Raw genomic sequence first — 16,745 nt, forward strand, 5'->3', positions numbered from 1 at the left:
GCCCATGTAATTAATGAATGCAATTAGCAAATGCCTTGTTTCTTGAAGGCAGAGCTCTATAATCCTCATCTGCCTAAGGGAAGCACGATGTTAACTGCAATCAACTGGAGAGATAAATCTTGTCAGCAAATGCTGTATGCTGGCTTTTCTTCATGAATTGCTGCAAATTAGCAGGGCTGAGATTCTCTTTATTTTGCACGGCCCGTCACGATGGTTACTCTCCTGAAATTAATCGTTGGTACAGAAACACCTGCCAAGAGCTCAGCACTCAAAATGCCAAACTGTGCTTAAGTGCTTAGCGAGGGAAGGCATCAGGATGGACATCCCTGTATTTGACGCTCGTGGCCTGCCCATTTTCCTGGGAATAAAATCAGGATGAATAGCCAGATGGATATACCTGCGTTTGACACTCCAGGCCCATCCATCTCACAGGGAATAAAATCAGGATGGATAGCAGGATGGCTCTCCCTGTGTTTGACAGTCCTGGCCCGTCCATCTTACAGGGAATAAAATCAGGGTGCATATCCCAGCATGTGACACTATTGACCTGCCTGTCTTACTAAATCAATGGGCGAGTAGAGAAGACCAAACGTAGCAGAACACACAAAAAAACCCTCAAAAAAACCCCCAAAAACCCGAACCCCCAAACCAAATCACTATTTCTATGCAATTTAAGGTGTTTTTTTGTTTGTTTGTTGGGGGGTTTTGTAGGTTTTTTGTGGTTGTGGGTTTGTTGGGGTTTTTTTTTCCTTATAGCAAGAGCCGTCCAAAGCCAATCCACCCCGGCCCACGTTCCCCTCGGGGGATGCTGGCCCTACCTACGCCCGCCCCTGCGAGAGGAGCAAACACCGCCCGCGCTGAGGCCGGGGCCGCCCGGCGCCATCGCCGCCCGCTCGGCGCTGCGCTCCAGCGGCAAAGCGGCCGCAGGCCTCGGGAGCACGGGCGGCTCCCGGCCCGGGCGAGGGGACAGCCGATCCCTCTGCCCGGCCCGGCCCGGCCGGACAGCCCGGCCCGCACGTACCTGCTACCGCCAGCGCCGCGCTCCCGGGGCGGGCCGCGCACCCGCCCGCCCGCCCGCCCGCCCGGCCTTAAAGCGGCAGCGCCGGGGCTCCGGGCCCGCCGCCCCGCTCCCCGCCGCACCGCTTACTGCCGCCGGGGCTCCGGGCCCGCCGCCCCGCTCCCCGCCGCCCCGCTCCCCGCCGCCCCGCTCCCCGCCGCCCCGCTTACTGCCGCCGGGGCTCCGGGCCCGCCGCCCCGCTCCCCGCCGCCCCGCTTACTGCCGCCGGGGCTCCGGGCCCGCCGCCCCGCTCCCCGCCGCCCCGCTTACTGCCGCCGGGGCTCCGGGCCCGCCGCCCCGCTCCCCGCCGCACCGCTTACTGCCGCCGGGGCTCCGGGCTCGCCGCCCCGCTCCCCGCCGCCGGGGCTCCGGGCCCGCCGCCCCGCTCCCCGCCGCCGGGGCTCCGGGCCCGCCGCCCCGCTCCCCGCCGCCGGGGCTCCGGGCCCGCCGCCCCGCTTACTGCCGCCGGGGCTCCGGGCCCGCCGCCCCGCTCCCCGCCGCCCCGCTCCCCGCCGCCCCGCTCCCCGCCGCCCCGCTCACCGCCGCCGGGGCTCCGCTGCTGCCCGGGCCGCGTCCTTCCCGCCCCCCTCCGAGTCCGGACCCCTGCTCTCTGCCGTGGGCTTGCTCCGCTCCTAATGCGTTTGAAAGGCTTTGCGAAAAGACTTGCGTCAATGTGAACTAGCCCTGCGTTTAAAAACCTTGATAAAAATCCACGCGGGAAAAGGAGCGGTAACGCACGTCCCAGTCGAACAGCAGGGAAAATTAGGGTTTGGTTTTTTTTTCCCCTTAGCACATCAGATCAAGGGTGCCGTCAAACCAGCGCGGCCCAGGGAGAGCTCTCCAGCCCCTTGGAGACAGCAGCAGCTCCCGCAGGCAGAGGGACCGGCTCTGCCCCTCGGGCTGGCGGGACCTCTGCCTTCTCCGCGTGTTCCCCGTGCTCCAGGCCCGTTCCCATCCCGCCGCTTCTCTCCGCAGACCCTCTCCGGTGTGGACAGGAGAGAGGGGGCTTGCCGTGTTGTTGCTGTCCCTCGAGAGGGCACAGCTCTGTGGCAGGTAAGCACCGGACACACCTACACCTACAAACACTGACTGCGGTTTCCTCCGTGGAAAGTGTCCGCATTTTCACGTGGCAGTGACTGTGACTCCTTGGTGTGGGACAAGGAACTGTGAGAAGCAAAGTTCACTCTTTGGAAATTTTAAAAGTTTCATAAGGGGATAAAAAGGGAAAATATCCAGCACTGGGCTGTTTCTGGCTATTGGCCAAAGAACACACCATTAACTTAAACCAGCGTTCTCTATATATTGTTACATTACTGGGGTACATACATATTAATGCTTTTATACATTATTCAAACATTCGTGTGAGGTTTTGATGTTGCAGGAACTCTTTTGTTTGGTTTTAACCTCCGAATTATCTGCATGACATCCTGTAGATGGGGTCAATCTATTTTATTTCTTCTTGTGGTTCCATCCTATTGTTTCACACTCCCTGAGAACGAAGAGTCAATAAATTCTTCTCTAATTCTTCTCTGGTGATCTGGGTTTTGTCACTGTTATCACTTGGAGAGGCCAGTCAGCAGATGTAAGAAACAACATAATTGCTTTACACCATTCTGTTAGTTACATAGAGGCATTTTAACATTTTGTGTTTTGCTAAGGCCGACGATATAATAGATTCATCACACCACTATTTCTATAAGCTAAGCTATAGGGCATACATAAACTGATATATTATATTATATTAATTATATTATATTATAGCTAAAGGGAACTATATATTGTACCATATTAGAATACTTGTGATCAATAACGACATGCAAGAGCTAATGCATAAATGTGAAAGCCAATATTATATTGTCATTAAAACAGAACCAAATCCACCTGCATCCCTTTCAATTCCCTAGTTTCTGAACTTCACAGAGATATCCCCCCCACACCTCCCTCTGAGACCCCTGCAGCTCCCCAACAGCTCCCACCTAGTCTCTGCCCCATCTCCAGTCCCATCTGCTGGGAGTTAGGGAATACGAGCAGCTTCTAACGGGAGTGACAAATGTGAGGTTCTCTACCTTCCCGCTGGGGCAAAGAGTGCGAAATTTCTCGCGCTGCGTTTCTAAAAGGCTCTTGCGCATTGCCCGAGGTGATGTTTCTGTTTGGGGTGCCAGGGGTTTAAGCCTGGCTGTTCCTGAGCCCAAGCCTGAGTCTGCCCAAACCTCTGAGGTTACGAGGCCATCTAGTGATCTGCGAGCGTGTTACAAGTAAAATCTACACTCCAGGCTCGGAAAGCTGCTCCCAAACAAGGATCTCTTTTTTAAATGCGGGTAACCCGCAGTGTCCCGAGAGAAGGTGACCCCTGCGTGCTGCACAGTGACCACGACCCCGACAGAAGCTGAGTCATGTCACACGAAGGAGCTGGAATGCACAGACATGTTCAACTAGAGGGATACTTGCATGCCTTTTACTCTTCTGAAGCAAGACCCATGCTCAGTCTTTTTAGAAATGATCCCTCGATTTGTGTAAACGTGGACTTTCGTGGTTTCAGCTCAAGGAAGGACGTAATTTCTTGGAGCCCCTAAGGGAACTGTGACGTTTCAAAGATCTTTCAGCAGCTCTTGCTGGTCCTCTCCAAGAAGGGAGATATTGAAAACACTCATAGCACCCAAAATTGTAGATAAAACATGGGGGATTGTGCTCTCTAGATACTCAACACGATGCTAGGAATAAAAACTCGGTACTGTTATCAACATCAGCTCAGGAAGCCATGCAAGATATGGTACCAGGATACTGACAGGTGATGATACAGCTTTACCTCGCACATTTTATTTTATGCTTGATATGGTTCTCAGGGAAGCATTTACACTTAGATCACCAGCCTCTTTGACTGATATCTTAACAAGTATCTTCTCAGATCTAGTTTTTCTGAAGTTCTGATCTGTGGTTTTACTTGGTAGCTGTGTGAACCTCATTAAAGTTACTGGTGTCGAATACAGGCCAACATCACACTTTAAAAGGCAGCTAAAAAGGATAGAATCATAAAATCACAGAATGGCTTGTGTTGGAAGGGACCTTAAAGGTCATCTAGTTCCAGGCTCTCAAAGAAGTTGTCTGAGTGCTCCCAGCTGAAAGTTTTCTTAAGTGCAAAAGGAGGGGTAAAGTCTTTGCTTCTCAGTAACAGTGGCAGGGATGTTAGAACCAGATTTTTTTCTCATTTAACTACAAATAATTAGTTGTGATTGTACAGATTCCTAGCATGACATAAGAAAGCCCTTATACCAGTGATAGCTGCCATACCTCTTGTGAGAGTCTCGGTGAGCCCTTTAACCTTTCAGGACAAGCTTTGTGCTGATTATTTCAGCAAAGTATCAAAGCCTGTTGTCATCCGTGAGAAAAAGAGTTTAATTTCCAAAGGCTTTTTGCTTTAGATGGTGAAAATTTAAGAATTTCATCTACAATTTCTGGTATGCTGGGCAAACTACCAGAAGTGTGCTGGAATTTGCTCAGAGGACAAGGATGTCTTTGATCACTCTGTAGCATTGATTTGGTGTATCATGGAGGAGTGCAACACTTGCAAAATGTAGCTGTAAAGTAGCACACGAGGGACCCCCGGGTGTCCAGGGGAATTAGGGGATTACTGGCTGATGCTACGACTGCCCAAGCGTCTGGGGAAATCTTGTTCGAGCCAATTAATAACAAAGAAATGGAGCTGCCCAAGGACAGAGAGGAGGGCAAGGCAGAGGGGGGCTACCTTCGTGTTACCAAGCCCACAGCTCATGAATCTTCACAGATACAAAGGTTAAACTCAAAGGAAGGCAGGCCAGGTGATCTTCCCAGATCACTGTTCCTTCTCCGGCTGGTACCAGTGACAAGGCTGCTCCAGTTTGCTGTGGTGAAAAGACCTCAGTGAATTTCCTTGGAAATTCAGCACGGGGAAAATGGATAGATTCAGGATGCTGTTGATTTGTAAAAAGTGTTCCAGCAACTCAGTATGAACAGTCAGGAGTTTTTGCACATCAGGATCAATTTGTGGTTGCCCAGAGGCTGTGGAAGCAAGTCATTATCAGAATGTGACTGGTGCAACAGCTAATGTAAAATTGTAGCTGAGAGCTCTGGCTAGGTAAGGGAGAGGCAATTCAGTTATTCTGTCATGCCTTCAGCTACAGTCCAATTTTAGAATACCAGTACATCTTTTTCAGATGGAGAATAGGCATCTTAGTATAACAACAACCACATATTACCTGTGATGTGTCTTGAAAGCACTACATGTGCTTTTCATAGGATTACCTTTCCCCACTGCCTTGCCAGCTGCTTTAGGTTAGGAGCAGGGAGGAACAGCAGCTAGCAGATATGAAGTCATCAAGTGCCTTCTAGCAGTGGAGGCAAGAAGGAGAATTTGTAAGGTGCAGCTATTTTTCAGAGTGAAGGTGAGGTGATGAAGGGAGGAGAAACTGTATTAATCTGACCCTTGTGCTGCTGTAGATTCAGGGTTTTGGCACAGAAAATCTTTCCTTTGTGAAAGCCTTGTTGCTAAGAGTGAGAGGTTGAAAACTATTATCTCTGAGCTCATTCCTGATTTTGTCTTTTGTCCATGTCTGTGATTAAAGTATTCTTGGCCTTAACTGGCTGGATTTATCCATGTGCAGTCAGACACGAGAGTACGTTTTTAGCATGAATGAAGACTGGAAAGATGCACAGAGTCAGGTGGCTTGTGTTTCTCTTTGTTGTATTTTTGGATACTTGTTTTTCTCTTAAAACTAGAGGGTTCATCTTTCCAAGCCCTGTTTTTGAACAGGTAAAGTCTCCTTGAGCTAGTGGGACTTTGGCTCTCATATATCTCATGCAGTAACAATCCCTGGGCTCCCGAGTTTCAGGTCCCAGCAATATTTTGTGATAATCAGATGAGTAATGATTGTGCCTGGCATGAGAGCATTTATTTTTTTGGGGGGGTTTGTAATGGTTTTAGGCATTTTTTTGTGTGTGTGTTCCTGCAAAGCCTTGAAAGGTGGTGGAAGCTGAGTGAACATGGACAGCCAGGAAAAAAAGCTTCTTAGGCACCATGGAGTGTATCTGTTCTGGTCTCCAGACAACAAGTAGCTAAATTTTCCTGAATGACACAGAGACATGACCTCATTCCTCCTGACTTCCTGGGACACTAAAACCTATCCCATCTCTCTTCCCTGTGGCTTTGTCCCACATTCTTCCATGTGTCATATATCAAGGGTGATATGCAAATCTCATTATATCAGGGTATATATTAGTCCTTAGCTTTTCCCAGGCAGGGAAAAACAGTGTCAATTAGCAGAGCTCAGCCAACACTTAGTATGGAGCATGAGATCATGACCAACAATTGGGGCCCCAATGCAAGTGATGCTTCCCCATCCTGGCTCTCTGTGTTGCCAGGCAGGCTGGATTCACTACTGTGTTTAAATCTCTGATTTGTCTTCGATGAATTCTTCTCCTGCCTAATTTCTTCTCTTTTCTCCCAGTAGTTGCTCCATCTTGTTCCAGAAACAAATCCTGAAACCATAGTACCTTTGGTCATCTGATTTTAAGGATCATGCTAACAGCAGTTGGTGCCAAGGGGAAGGTAAGAAAAGTTTTCAAGCAGCTTCATCAGTTCACAGCAGCTCAATTTTGCAATTCAAATTTTCTAGTTTCACACCGGTGTTCAGATCCTGGCGCTAGCAGAACTTTTCCTTTCACCTTCCACATGGTAGTCTGCCAGAAATTTGGACATGGGGACAAAGTGAAACAATGGAGATCTGAGACAGACAAGATAGACAGGTGGTGCTTGCTCTCTAGAGCATCTAGATGAAACTCTTTCCCAAGGACCTGACACAACATGCTTCCTCCTTTGGCTGATGTTTGCTATTGTGTCTTGGGAGAATGTCAGGGTCCTCAAGCAACTTAGTTGTGAGTCAGGGTCATGCTATGTCAGGACCTGTGCTATTATTTTGCATTAATATCCAGAGGACGTGGAAAACAAGTGATACCACTGCAAGGAAAGAAATGGACACAAAACTCCTGTGCAACACCAGCCAGCTCCTTCACAGGATGAACAGGGTGAAACTGAAGTTGGATGTGACCAAGGGCAGAATAGCTACTGTTTATGCACATGGAGGCATGGAAAGGTCATCAGGGGCTGAAAAGATTTAGTCTTTTAAACTCCTCTCAGTTTTCATTGATATCCTACAAAGCATTAGCTCCACTGGCTTTCTCATCCATACTTACACAGCATATCCTCTAAAATAGGGTGTTTGACTTCTCCTTTAGGATGCAGGCAACTCTGTCACTTTTGTGTCAGTAGATTCCAAACACACTTGTGAACAGATGAATGATTAAGGTAGAGGATTTCAAAGGTCTTTTCCAACCTAAATGATTCTATGGGCTTGCTTGCAGAACAACTCAAGCTGACATTAGGCTATATTTAATGTCTTTGTGTATTTCAAGCTTCTGCGAGTTTGGTGTGTTGGCAGTACACTGCAATTTGTTTCCCTGCAGCAAAGGACATGGTGCAGTGACACCCAAATGGCTTGCAGCTGGACCTGTTACCTGCAAGGCTGGGCAGGTTGCATGGTGAGCTGCTTGGACACCTCCTTGTCACAGCTCCCAGGGCTCTTGAAGAGCAAAGGGAGCCTGAGAACCCCTGGCCTTGTGCTGTGTGATCTCACACCTTGGCTTTCATCAGCTGAGGTGTCAAGCTTCAATGCAAGCTGCATCGAGTGGAAGCAGCAGTGTCACCATGACCCTAAAGCTCTGTCACTGTGACAGCAGTGTCACTGTGACCCTCTTCAGCTGTGGCACCATGAATTGGTGTTGGGGGAGCCAGGGCAGGAGCACCCAGGTGAACTAATCCTCGATATGAATAAATGACCCAAGAATAATGATATGATAATATCATTTATCATATCAATAATGATAAATACAGGCTTTGTTATGTTCCAGACAAGAAGGTAAGCACTTCCACCACTGAGAGCAGCACATCTCAGCTGTGTGTGCTGAGTGTCAGGGCCTTGAAGGCACTAATGGGTCTTACTGGCCCTGGCTCTCCTCACACCCTGCCCACAGCACAGGACCCTATTTCAGCACCTCTGGGGCTGTCAGTCCATGCCCAAATAATGTCACTTCGGGGCTGGTCTCTAGCTGCCCACAGTTCTGCCCAGTCCATTCATAGACCCCCGGAAAGTCATCCTCCTCTCCCTGGCCATCCCACGGTTGTGTTTCCAGTCTGGCTCCCTTCAATGTCACCCACGGGCTGACATCAGAGGTGGAGCTGCCAGGTGCTCTGACAGTGCCTGGCACCAAAGGTTACCCATCATCTCTTGCCTTCATCCCTGCTGGGTAGTGTTGAGCACCAGGAAGCCCGTGGCTCTGATTTAGCTGGGAAAATACTTTTTACTGGGTTTTCCCAGTAACAGCTGAATTTTAGCCTGGAGGGAGGTACTGAGCTAGCTCATTGCCACATTACACAGTGTTAAATGCTCCCGCCCTCAAAGGATGTGCTTGATGGGAACTGCTGGAGTTGCTCAGCATGGATCCGGACTTAAATAAGTTGTGACTATTGCTTTGCAAGGAAGTCACTAAGAAATATGATCTTCAAGGAGAAGCAAACTGCTTTGATCTCTGTCCTTCTGGCTGCTCTGTCCTCTGAGCTCTGTGTGAGCTCGGAGCTGATTTCCAGTAAAGCACGATCGCAGTCGGCCAGCACAGCTGCTGGCAGTATTAACTCTCCTAAGCAGCAAGTACTGCAAGAAGATGTGCTGTTCTTGGGCATGAGGAATGAGTGGCAGAGAGATATGGCTGAACCTGTGGATGTAAACGTTTAGATTTTTGCTAAAAGCACTACTAGGGAAATTGAAACAGACCCTCAATTAGTATGAACTGTTTCTACATTCAGAACATAACACCACTGCAATGATGTGATCAGAGGACAGAGCAAAGGCAGTCCTTGCTAAATGACATAACAAATTGTTAAATTTGCAATGCATATTCATTGCAGGAAATACTTTTCATCCGTCCTTGATTGCATGTTGTATATTGGCTATGGATTCGATGGCTTTGGATTTCTTTAGCATGCCCTTGGGCTTTCAAGTGTGTCAGGATGCATTGTAATGTAGATGCAGGGTGTCTGGCACTTCTTACTGAATGAGGCTTCAAAGGGAAGCTGGAATCAGACTCTAATTACATTTGTAATAAGGCCAAAGGCATTTTGACAAAGAGATTACCTGCTGTTCGTGGACAGATTTTGTCCAGAGCGCTTGAAACCGGTGGGGTCGGTTTACACTTCCACTGGAATTGGCAGACATGGGATTACCTGATTTTTGGTAGCTGAGATAAAGGCAGGCAATATTTGTGACTAGGCTTTGAACACAACGGTGTTACTCAGGTAGATGTGACAGCTTGAATGCATCTTCTCTGGAAGCTTCCCCAGCGCCAGAGAGAATCTAACTGGGAGCACAGACCACTGACACAGCTGTGCCTGAACCCTTGCCACTGCAGACAATATTGCTGTGGGCATGTGGTCCAAGCAGATTGCTAGGATCCCCTCATGCCTTTCTCCTTGCCACAATATGTGCCTTTGAGGCTTTAGTGCTTTAAAAAGCAGCCCACAGCCTCTTCCTCATGCTTGACTTGGGCAGCTGTATTACGCTGCAAGACTCTTCTACCTTCTCAGGTATTTCCCAAACAGATAGTTTATAAGGGTCCTGGAGCACTGAAAACAGAGGAATTGTAGTTTAGAAGCAGGGAAACAAACACCTCGAGCAGAGAGCAGAAATTAGTTCGAAATGAAGAACAGAGGTTTTCTGTCCCCATCTCTGGCCCCGTGTAGAAGGCATCTGCCAGCAGACGATGGTGTTGGGACGCGTGGGCTGGAGGGACTCAGCGTCAGGGCTGCTGCCCGTGTAGAGGTGCATCTGCCTCCCTGAGCAACGCCACGGGGCTGGCCCGGGGAACAATAGAGCTTTGTGCTGGCAGATGCTCAGGCAGCGTTTGCTTTTCTTCTCCTCAGGGCGGTTGAAACACAGGGTGGTGCACTGACCTGATTTGCAAAAGGGTGTCTGGTGCTTCTGCAAGTCGGGTTACAAGCAATTTGGCCAAGGTCATGCAGCAAGTAAATGGTGCTGTCAGAGATGGATGGAAATCTCCGTGTGGCTGCTTTAGCTTCATGGTCCCAGCACAACACTTCCTTTAGGGCACGACATGCTAGTGATTTATCCAACAGTTCGTTGCTCGTTAGGTTTTATCTCAGTAGCAGTGGGAACAGTCTGTGTGTCTTCTACAGCCAAAGTGCAAAGTGTCCCTTAGTCTGAACAAAATACGGTCTTTGACCCAAGGATCTTGGCACTGAACCAAACAAAAGGTAGTCGTTACATGTGATCTTTCTCCTGACTTCATGGAGCAAGGAACTGGAGCAAACTCTCACCTAATAGGTTGTTTGGAAGGAGAAGGTGCATCTTGCAAACTCACTACAGAATCACAGGCACGAGCGGAGGAAATTGGCCAGGAATCACCACAGATTTTTGCCATACTGTGCCACTGAACCCAGGGAGAGGGAAGAGCGGGGTGGTGAAGGACACAAACCTCCAGAAGCCAAGCATGGCAACAGGACTTGCCTAGGAGCGATTTCTGGGGTGGTGTGTGAAGTCTGAAGTCTGTGTGCCCTATCTGCCTGGGGGGTTGCTGTCACTGCCTCCCTCCAAGACTAAACCCTGGAGGTGGCCAATTCAGGCTGGAGGGAGGTTTCAAAGGCCAGAGAGGAGGCCAGCCTGAAGCAGAGCTGCTTCCTCAGCAGAGGGATGAGCGGCGTGCTGAGAAGCCTGGCTTGCAGCATGATGATGATGTGAATGAAAACGGACAACACAGTTCCATCCCTGCCTGTGTTTGGGATCTGTTTGCCGATGGTGAACTGGATGCATTCAGGAGATGCAGACAAGGCTACAGATCTGTTTGTGAAGGAGGCAGTGGGAGCACAGAGCCAGTCCCAGGAGGCAGTGGGGAAGAAGGTGCAATAAACTATTGCATAATTTCAGTTTCCTCATGAAACCTCTCCCTCAAGGATCCTCTCGGAAAGCAGATAAGCGTGGAATGCATCTATATGTGTTTGAAATACAAGGGCATGTGCATGATGAATGTACAGAAAATTAATAAAATGCAACGGGCTACAATAGGGAATTAGATTTAAAACCTGCAAATTTTAAATCACTGGAGCTTCAGAGGTCCTATGGCAGAGATTCTGGAAAGTAATCATCTTTTACTTTATCTGTAAGTCTGCTATATGAATAATAATTACATAATGTGACAGGGGAAAGCCATGTGCTTTTATTTAAGTTTAATCTTTACAGATATGAGGCAGGTATACAAGGTGAGCTACTTGCTTTAATGGTATTATAATTTGATTAGATATTAGAATATGTGCCTGCAGTATCTGCTTTCTAAGCGAGGATGGATTGGGCTGGAGGAAGTGTTCTTTGCTTTATGCCTTATGGTTAGTGAGATGGTTTATTTGGGTTTAGACCCTAAGGCAGCCAACACCTTTCTCATGCTCTAAGCAGTCTTCTTGCATAAGCTCAAAGAAGGAAAATTGCATTCTTTATGAACCTCTCTATAAAATATTCTGCTGGTTTTCTTCCAACCTCTGCTATAGACTCTTCTAACACTTCGTGCCAGAATGACTTGTATTTTGGTCTTACAGTCCATCCTCAACCCATCCTTATCCCATTTCTTTCACATGACTATTCACATCCAGCTCCTCATGAAGGAGCTGACAACACTGCTCAACTGAAAGTCAGCCAAGGGTTGAAAGGTTCTGAGCATTATAAACGTTTGTATTGCATCTTAGTGGTTTTCCTTCCTTTCACCCTACAGGATCTCATGATCCCATAGATACTAGAGCAAAACAGGAGAGGCTTTCAAGGGAAAATCAATGTGGCTTGGCAGCTTGTGAAAGATCTTTGAGAGGGAACTATAGAGCTGTGCAGAGGAGTGAGCAATCCATCACAGCAGCATGATTTCCAACTCATGGAAGAACGATGAAGAAAATAGAAATTGAAGCAACAGTGTCACAGCAAGGGGAAGGGATGTAACCTTTAAATAGCAGGTTTTTCCACCTCTCTGAAGCATTGGGCACTGGCTTCTTGCAGAAGTAGGACAAAGAGCTTGATGGTCTGATCTTTTATGGCAGATCCTAAGGGCAGGGGGAGCTGACACGCTTGTTAGCATTTGACCCAGTTTAAACTAACAGGTTCTGAGGAACAAAGACTCACTGAGAGGTTACAGAGAGGGAAACCTGAACCAAATTGACAGTGAGAGAAATATTCATGGCAACTAGAGATACAAGTACCTAAGGAAGAAGAACAAATCTGCCAAGCCAAAAACCTTCCCTTGCTTTGTTGTACCAGTGGCAATCCAGTAAAGGAACAAAGCTGCTGCCACGAGAGAGCAGATCAAAGTGAAAGATCTGGTCTATGCCGATAAGTTTTTTTGTGCTTGTCCCAGTCTGAAATTCTCAGTCCTACCTTATCCCTGTTCCTTGGAGGAACATGTAAAAAGTTCTGACACCACTTTGTGCTCTGCTGTGCCAGGAACAAACCTTATTTCCTTGGGGTTATTGTTAATATGATTTGAATAGAGGACACCCATCCTATTCAAATTCCTTGTGGAACTTTAACACTTTTTGTTGGTGAAAGGAAAAAATATTCATAATCCCACCCAGTTATCTCTGATCATCCTAGATGTGTCTCGTGGCACTATCCAATCCTATGGCACTATCCACTGCTGCTTCCCAGGCTGTATAAATGTTTTTTTTCATGGCATTTGGCCTATTAGTTACTATGTGCAGCACTTTGTGATGCTGTTAGGCCTCATCTTTGTTTTTCTCTCACTCTTGCAAGAAGCTCCACAGCACTTTTGTGGACCTGCTGTGACTTCTGTAAAATTTAAGCACTTGATGTTGCAAGTAGAGCAGAAGTATTGAAAGCAGGGCAGTCTTTTTTAGGAGGCACTGATGATCGGTGCAGGGTGGGTTTGGATGGTGAAAAGACAACCAAAATGCCTAGATTCTGCTAAAATGTCATTCTTTTGAATGATTCTTTGACGTGATGATTTTGAATGATTCTTTGACGTGAGAACCAGGATGCAGGATGAAAAAACCCCATGAGGGTGAAGAGGAGTTACCCAAACGCAGTGTGCAGTATCTAAAGCTATATCAGCTTGGAGGGAAAGACTAGAACTTAGATGGAGGGGTTTAGGGGAGAAAATGCAGGCCCAGGGATATAACATGGCTTACCAGAGCCCAGGCAAGCTGAGTCTGCTCTCACTGCTTGGCAAAAGATCTGAGTGGCCTCATTAGGATGACTTTTGTGCCCAGAAGATCAGTTGTCTTAGGAGAAGAAATCAGTACCCCCACAAAAAAGTGTCTGTGGGAGGTGGATGTATAGAAGTGGGAGCTCAACCTCACAGCTAACCCAGGAGGAATGAGTCTATTAATTTTACCCCCCTAATCCCATGTGCTTTGCTTTTTCCTCTTGTTTAATGCTATATGCACTACTGATTTTATTGAGATTGAGGTGTCTGTGCACTCAACTTTATTCAAGCAAAAAATGCTGCCCTGTACAGAAGACAGCTAAACCGAAGCAATCTAGAACCAGCTAGCAGCTGTTTTTTTACTTAAAATTAAAAAGCCGGAACCACTGTGTTAATTTTTGGGTTATTTTTAGAAGCATTCTTAACTCATACATCCTTCAGAGAGGCTGATGAAGCCTCTGCCTTGGACTTGCTGGAGACAGCCATGCCATTGGGCCTCAAAAACCAGAGATAGCTACAATATGAGCACTTGGTTTTGAATGAGAGTCAGAGACTGACTTGTCAAGCTCTTACCATCTGACCTAAAGCTGAATAAGCAAATGCATACAAGTTAATAAACAAACCAAACTAAATAAAACAACCTGGCTCTGGTGCAAAGTCGAGAAAATGACTGGTCTCACAGAAAATTTCTCTGCAGCTCTAGCAAGATTCAGGTTGTTACTGAGTGCTGCAACTACAAGAATTGAGGATTGTGAGAGAGGATTAATCTTCTTTTTAATTAAAAAAAATATTGGAGATTTGGGTTATTGGGAAGGGAAAAAATAGTTTAGCTCTTGTCTGCTTTCACTAGAACACTACAGGAAGCTAAGAAATAAAAGGGCATAAAATTTGTTAATTTGACAGGATGAAGAGAGAGAGAGAGAGATGCTGACCTAGGTGGCTTCCAGGTCAGACAGTTACTCCATGTACCTCCATAAAATGACACATGCTGGATGAAATATCAGTTTCCTTGTAGGCATTTTCTTATCAAAGGCCCTTGTTGAACCAGGACAAATGTAAACCATAAAAAGAAAAAAATGTGATTCACACTGCTAAGAGGTAAATAAAGAGGTTATAGGAGTCCACAGTAAGAAAACGACGAGACTGTAATTATTACAGACGGCACGGACCAAGACTAGTAAACAGACGAAACACAAAAGGGTAAAAATGAAAATACTGAATTCTGCCAACAATCTTATGACATCCAGCTGTCAGGATTGTCGACATATGGGGGGATCTCATCACTTTGGAGAAGAAAGTTAGAACTTCAAAAGAAACATCTCTGCCCCTTTAAAAGTAGGCGCTGCTCCCGGAGCTGCCTGTATTTTGGCGTCGGGTGATCCTAACGAGAAGGATTCTAGCAGCGGGGGTAAAATAACGCTGATTTCTTTCTGGACTCGGCAGAATAGCCGGTAAATCTTTAATAAACTAGGAACGAAGCAACATTTTAGACTTTTGCTTTGAAACGGAGTGCGGGTAGCCAAGAAACAGCTCTCCCGTAAGGTGGAACGGGCGCCATCCATCACGGCGCGGAGATGGAGAGCGCACAAAAGCCATCCCCCGCGGGCGGCGGCTGTTGCTTCCACGTTGGGGTGGGGAGGAGAAGAAGCCGCTTCCCCCGGCAGGATTCCCGCAGGAAGCGCTCAGCGCAGTCCGGGCGCCGGGCGGGGCTCGACCCGTTCCGGCATCAGGGCTCCGGGGGCTCCCTCCTGGGGCGGGGGAAAGGACACATTCCCCATAGGAAGAGGCACCGTCTCCTGCTTTATTTAAATAAAGCCAACCTCTCCCGCTCACACGCGGGGGAGCTTTAAGCGTTCATCGCGTGTCCCGATGCAGCGGGTGACAAAGGCGAAGCCGGCCCGAGGCGCGGGGGCGGCGCAGGGTTTAAATGCCCCGCGGGGGCGGCCCGGCGGTGTGCCCGCCCCGCTCCGCCCCGCTCCGCTCCGCTCCCCTCAGCTGACAGCGGGCGTGGGGCTGCCGCCCGCCGGAGTCTCCGCTCGGTTCCCGCCTGCGCGGCCCCGCCGGGGATGGGGGGCGGCGCGCCGTGACCGGCCCGAGCCGCGCTGCCGCCGCCTCACGGAGCCGCCGCCGGGATGAGCGGGAGCGGCAACGCCGGGCCCGGCGCGGCGCCCTGCCGCTTCGCCCACTACTTCGTGCTGTGCGGCATCGACGCGGAGAGCGGGCTGGAGCCCGACGAGCTGGCAGGTGAGCGGCGGCGCCGCCGGGAGGCCTCGGCCGCACGGCCGCGGCTCGCCGGGCGTTTGGGATGCGCTGCCTCAAAATGTCTGCTCCCCCCCCCGAGGAGGGGTCGCCGCGCCGGTGGGAGCCGCGGGGATGGAGCGGTGAAGCATCCTCCGGAGGGAGCATCCCCCCGAGGGCAGGGGTGTCGGGATGCGCCGTCCCCGCAGGCCGGGCTCCGCTGGCCCGCCGCTGGTGGTGGGGGACAGGCGGCCCCCGGAGGGGGAGCGCTGGGTGCCGCTGGCGGGAGAAGGGAAGCCGGGGTTACGGAATTGGAGGGAGCCGAATGACCGAGCTTTCTGCCGGGGCAGATGCGTTTTCTTCAGTATCTGCGCTGGAAAGGAGGGGGAGGGATCTGGGAAGAACTGAATAAATTAACGGAATCGCGTCTTTATTATGTTTGTTCACATCTTATGCCTGTTCGGAAATAGTCTTGCTGCATCCGTCTTTCCCCCTCCACCCCAAAAATGTTACGGAAAAAAAGGAACAAAACTATTGCTGTAGGCGCTAACGCGTTTTCTGAATTGTTTATTTTTTGGTGGGTTCATGACTGGGTATGAGCTGGTTATGTTGGCGTAAGGCAGCAGTTCTTCCTCAATGTCACTTTTGTTTATGCGGAATAAACTATTTAAGTCGGGTTTTTACAAATAGAATTTGATCAACCTCAGGCTTGATAACAGGGCTTAATCGCACGGAAGCTAAGCGTTTCCTCACGGATAACGAGCTTGGCGGTGTTTAAGTGCCAGTGTTTGCCCATTCCCGTGCGTTCACATTGCGGGCAGAGGAGCTGTACGTGGCTGAAGTTGGAGGCAGCTGGCACAGTGAGCACCTCTGCCGGCCACTGGGATACTCAGGATGGGATCCTCATGAGCTCCCTGCAGCTATTGCATCAGGAAGCACCTTGCCTTCTGGTTGTGTAAGAGAAAGACGTGATGATCCGTACCACTGATCGATGTACGCTGGTTGAAGTTCATGTTTTTGTCACCTGTAAAAAGGGGTGGATGCACATATGTTTCCAAAGAATGACTTCCCAAGGAACCTTATCTTGAAGCAGGGTAACTAAGTCTCTTCCCTTGGCGCTGAGCACACAGTGGAGGTAGCCCTGGAGTCTCCA

The 16,745-nt window shown here is 48.9% G+C and overlaps 1 protein-coding gene across 4 annotated transcripts in view; it reads left to right on the forward strand.

Moving 5' to 3' along the window:
* Positions 1–15,477: 15,477 nt before the first annotated feature.
* The window catches only part of DENND5B (DENN domain containing 5B), a 103,838-nt gene continuing 102,570 nt past the window's right edge, over positions 15,478–16,745 (forward strand). For all 4 annotated transcript variants that reach the window (XM_066319756.1, XM_066319758.1, XM_066319757.1 and 1 more), the window contains exon 1: positions 15,478–15,598. In XM_066319756.1, the coding sequence (XP_066175853.1) occupies positions 15,487–15,598 (112 nt within the window). In that variant the 5' untranslated portion in view covers positions 15,478–15,486. The remainder of the gene's footprint in view (positions 15,599–16,745) is intronic.

Source organism: Sylvia atricapilla, chromosome 5, assembly GCF_009819655.1.
Source record: "Sylvia atricapilla isolate bSylAtr1 chromosome 5, bSylAtr1.pri, whole genome shotgun sequence".
NCBI lineage: Eukaryota > Metazoa > Chordata > Aves > Passeriformes > Sylviidae > Sylvia > Sylvia atricapilla.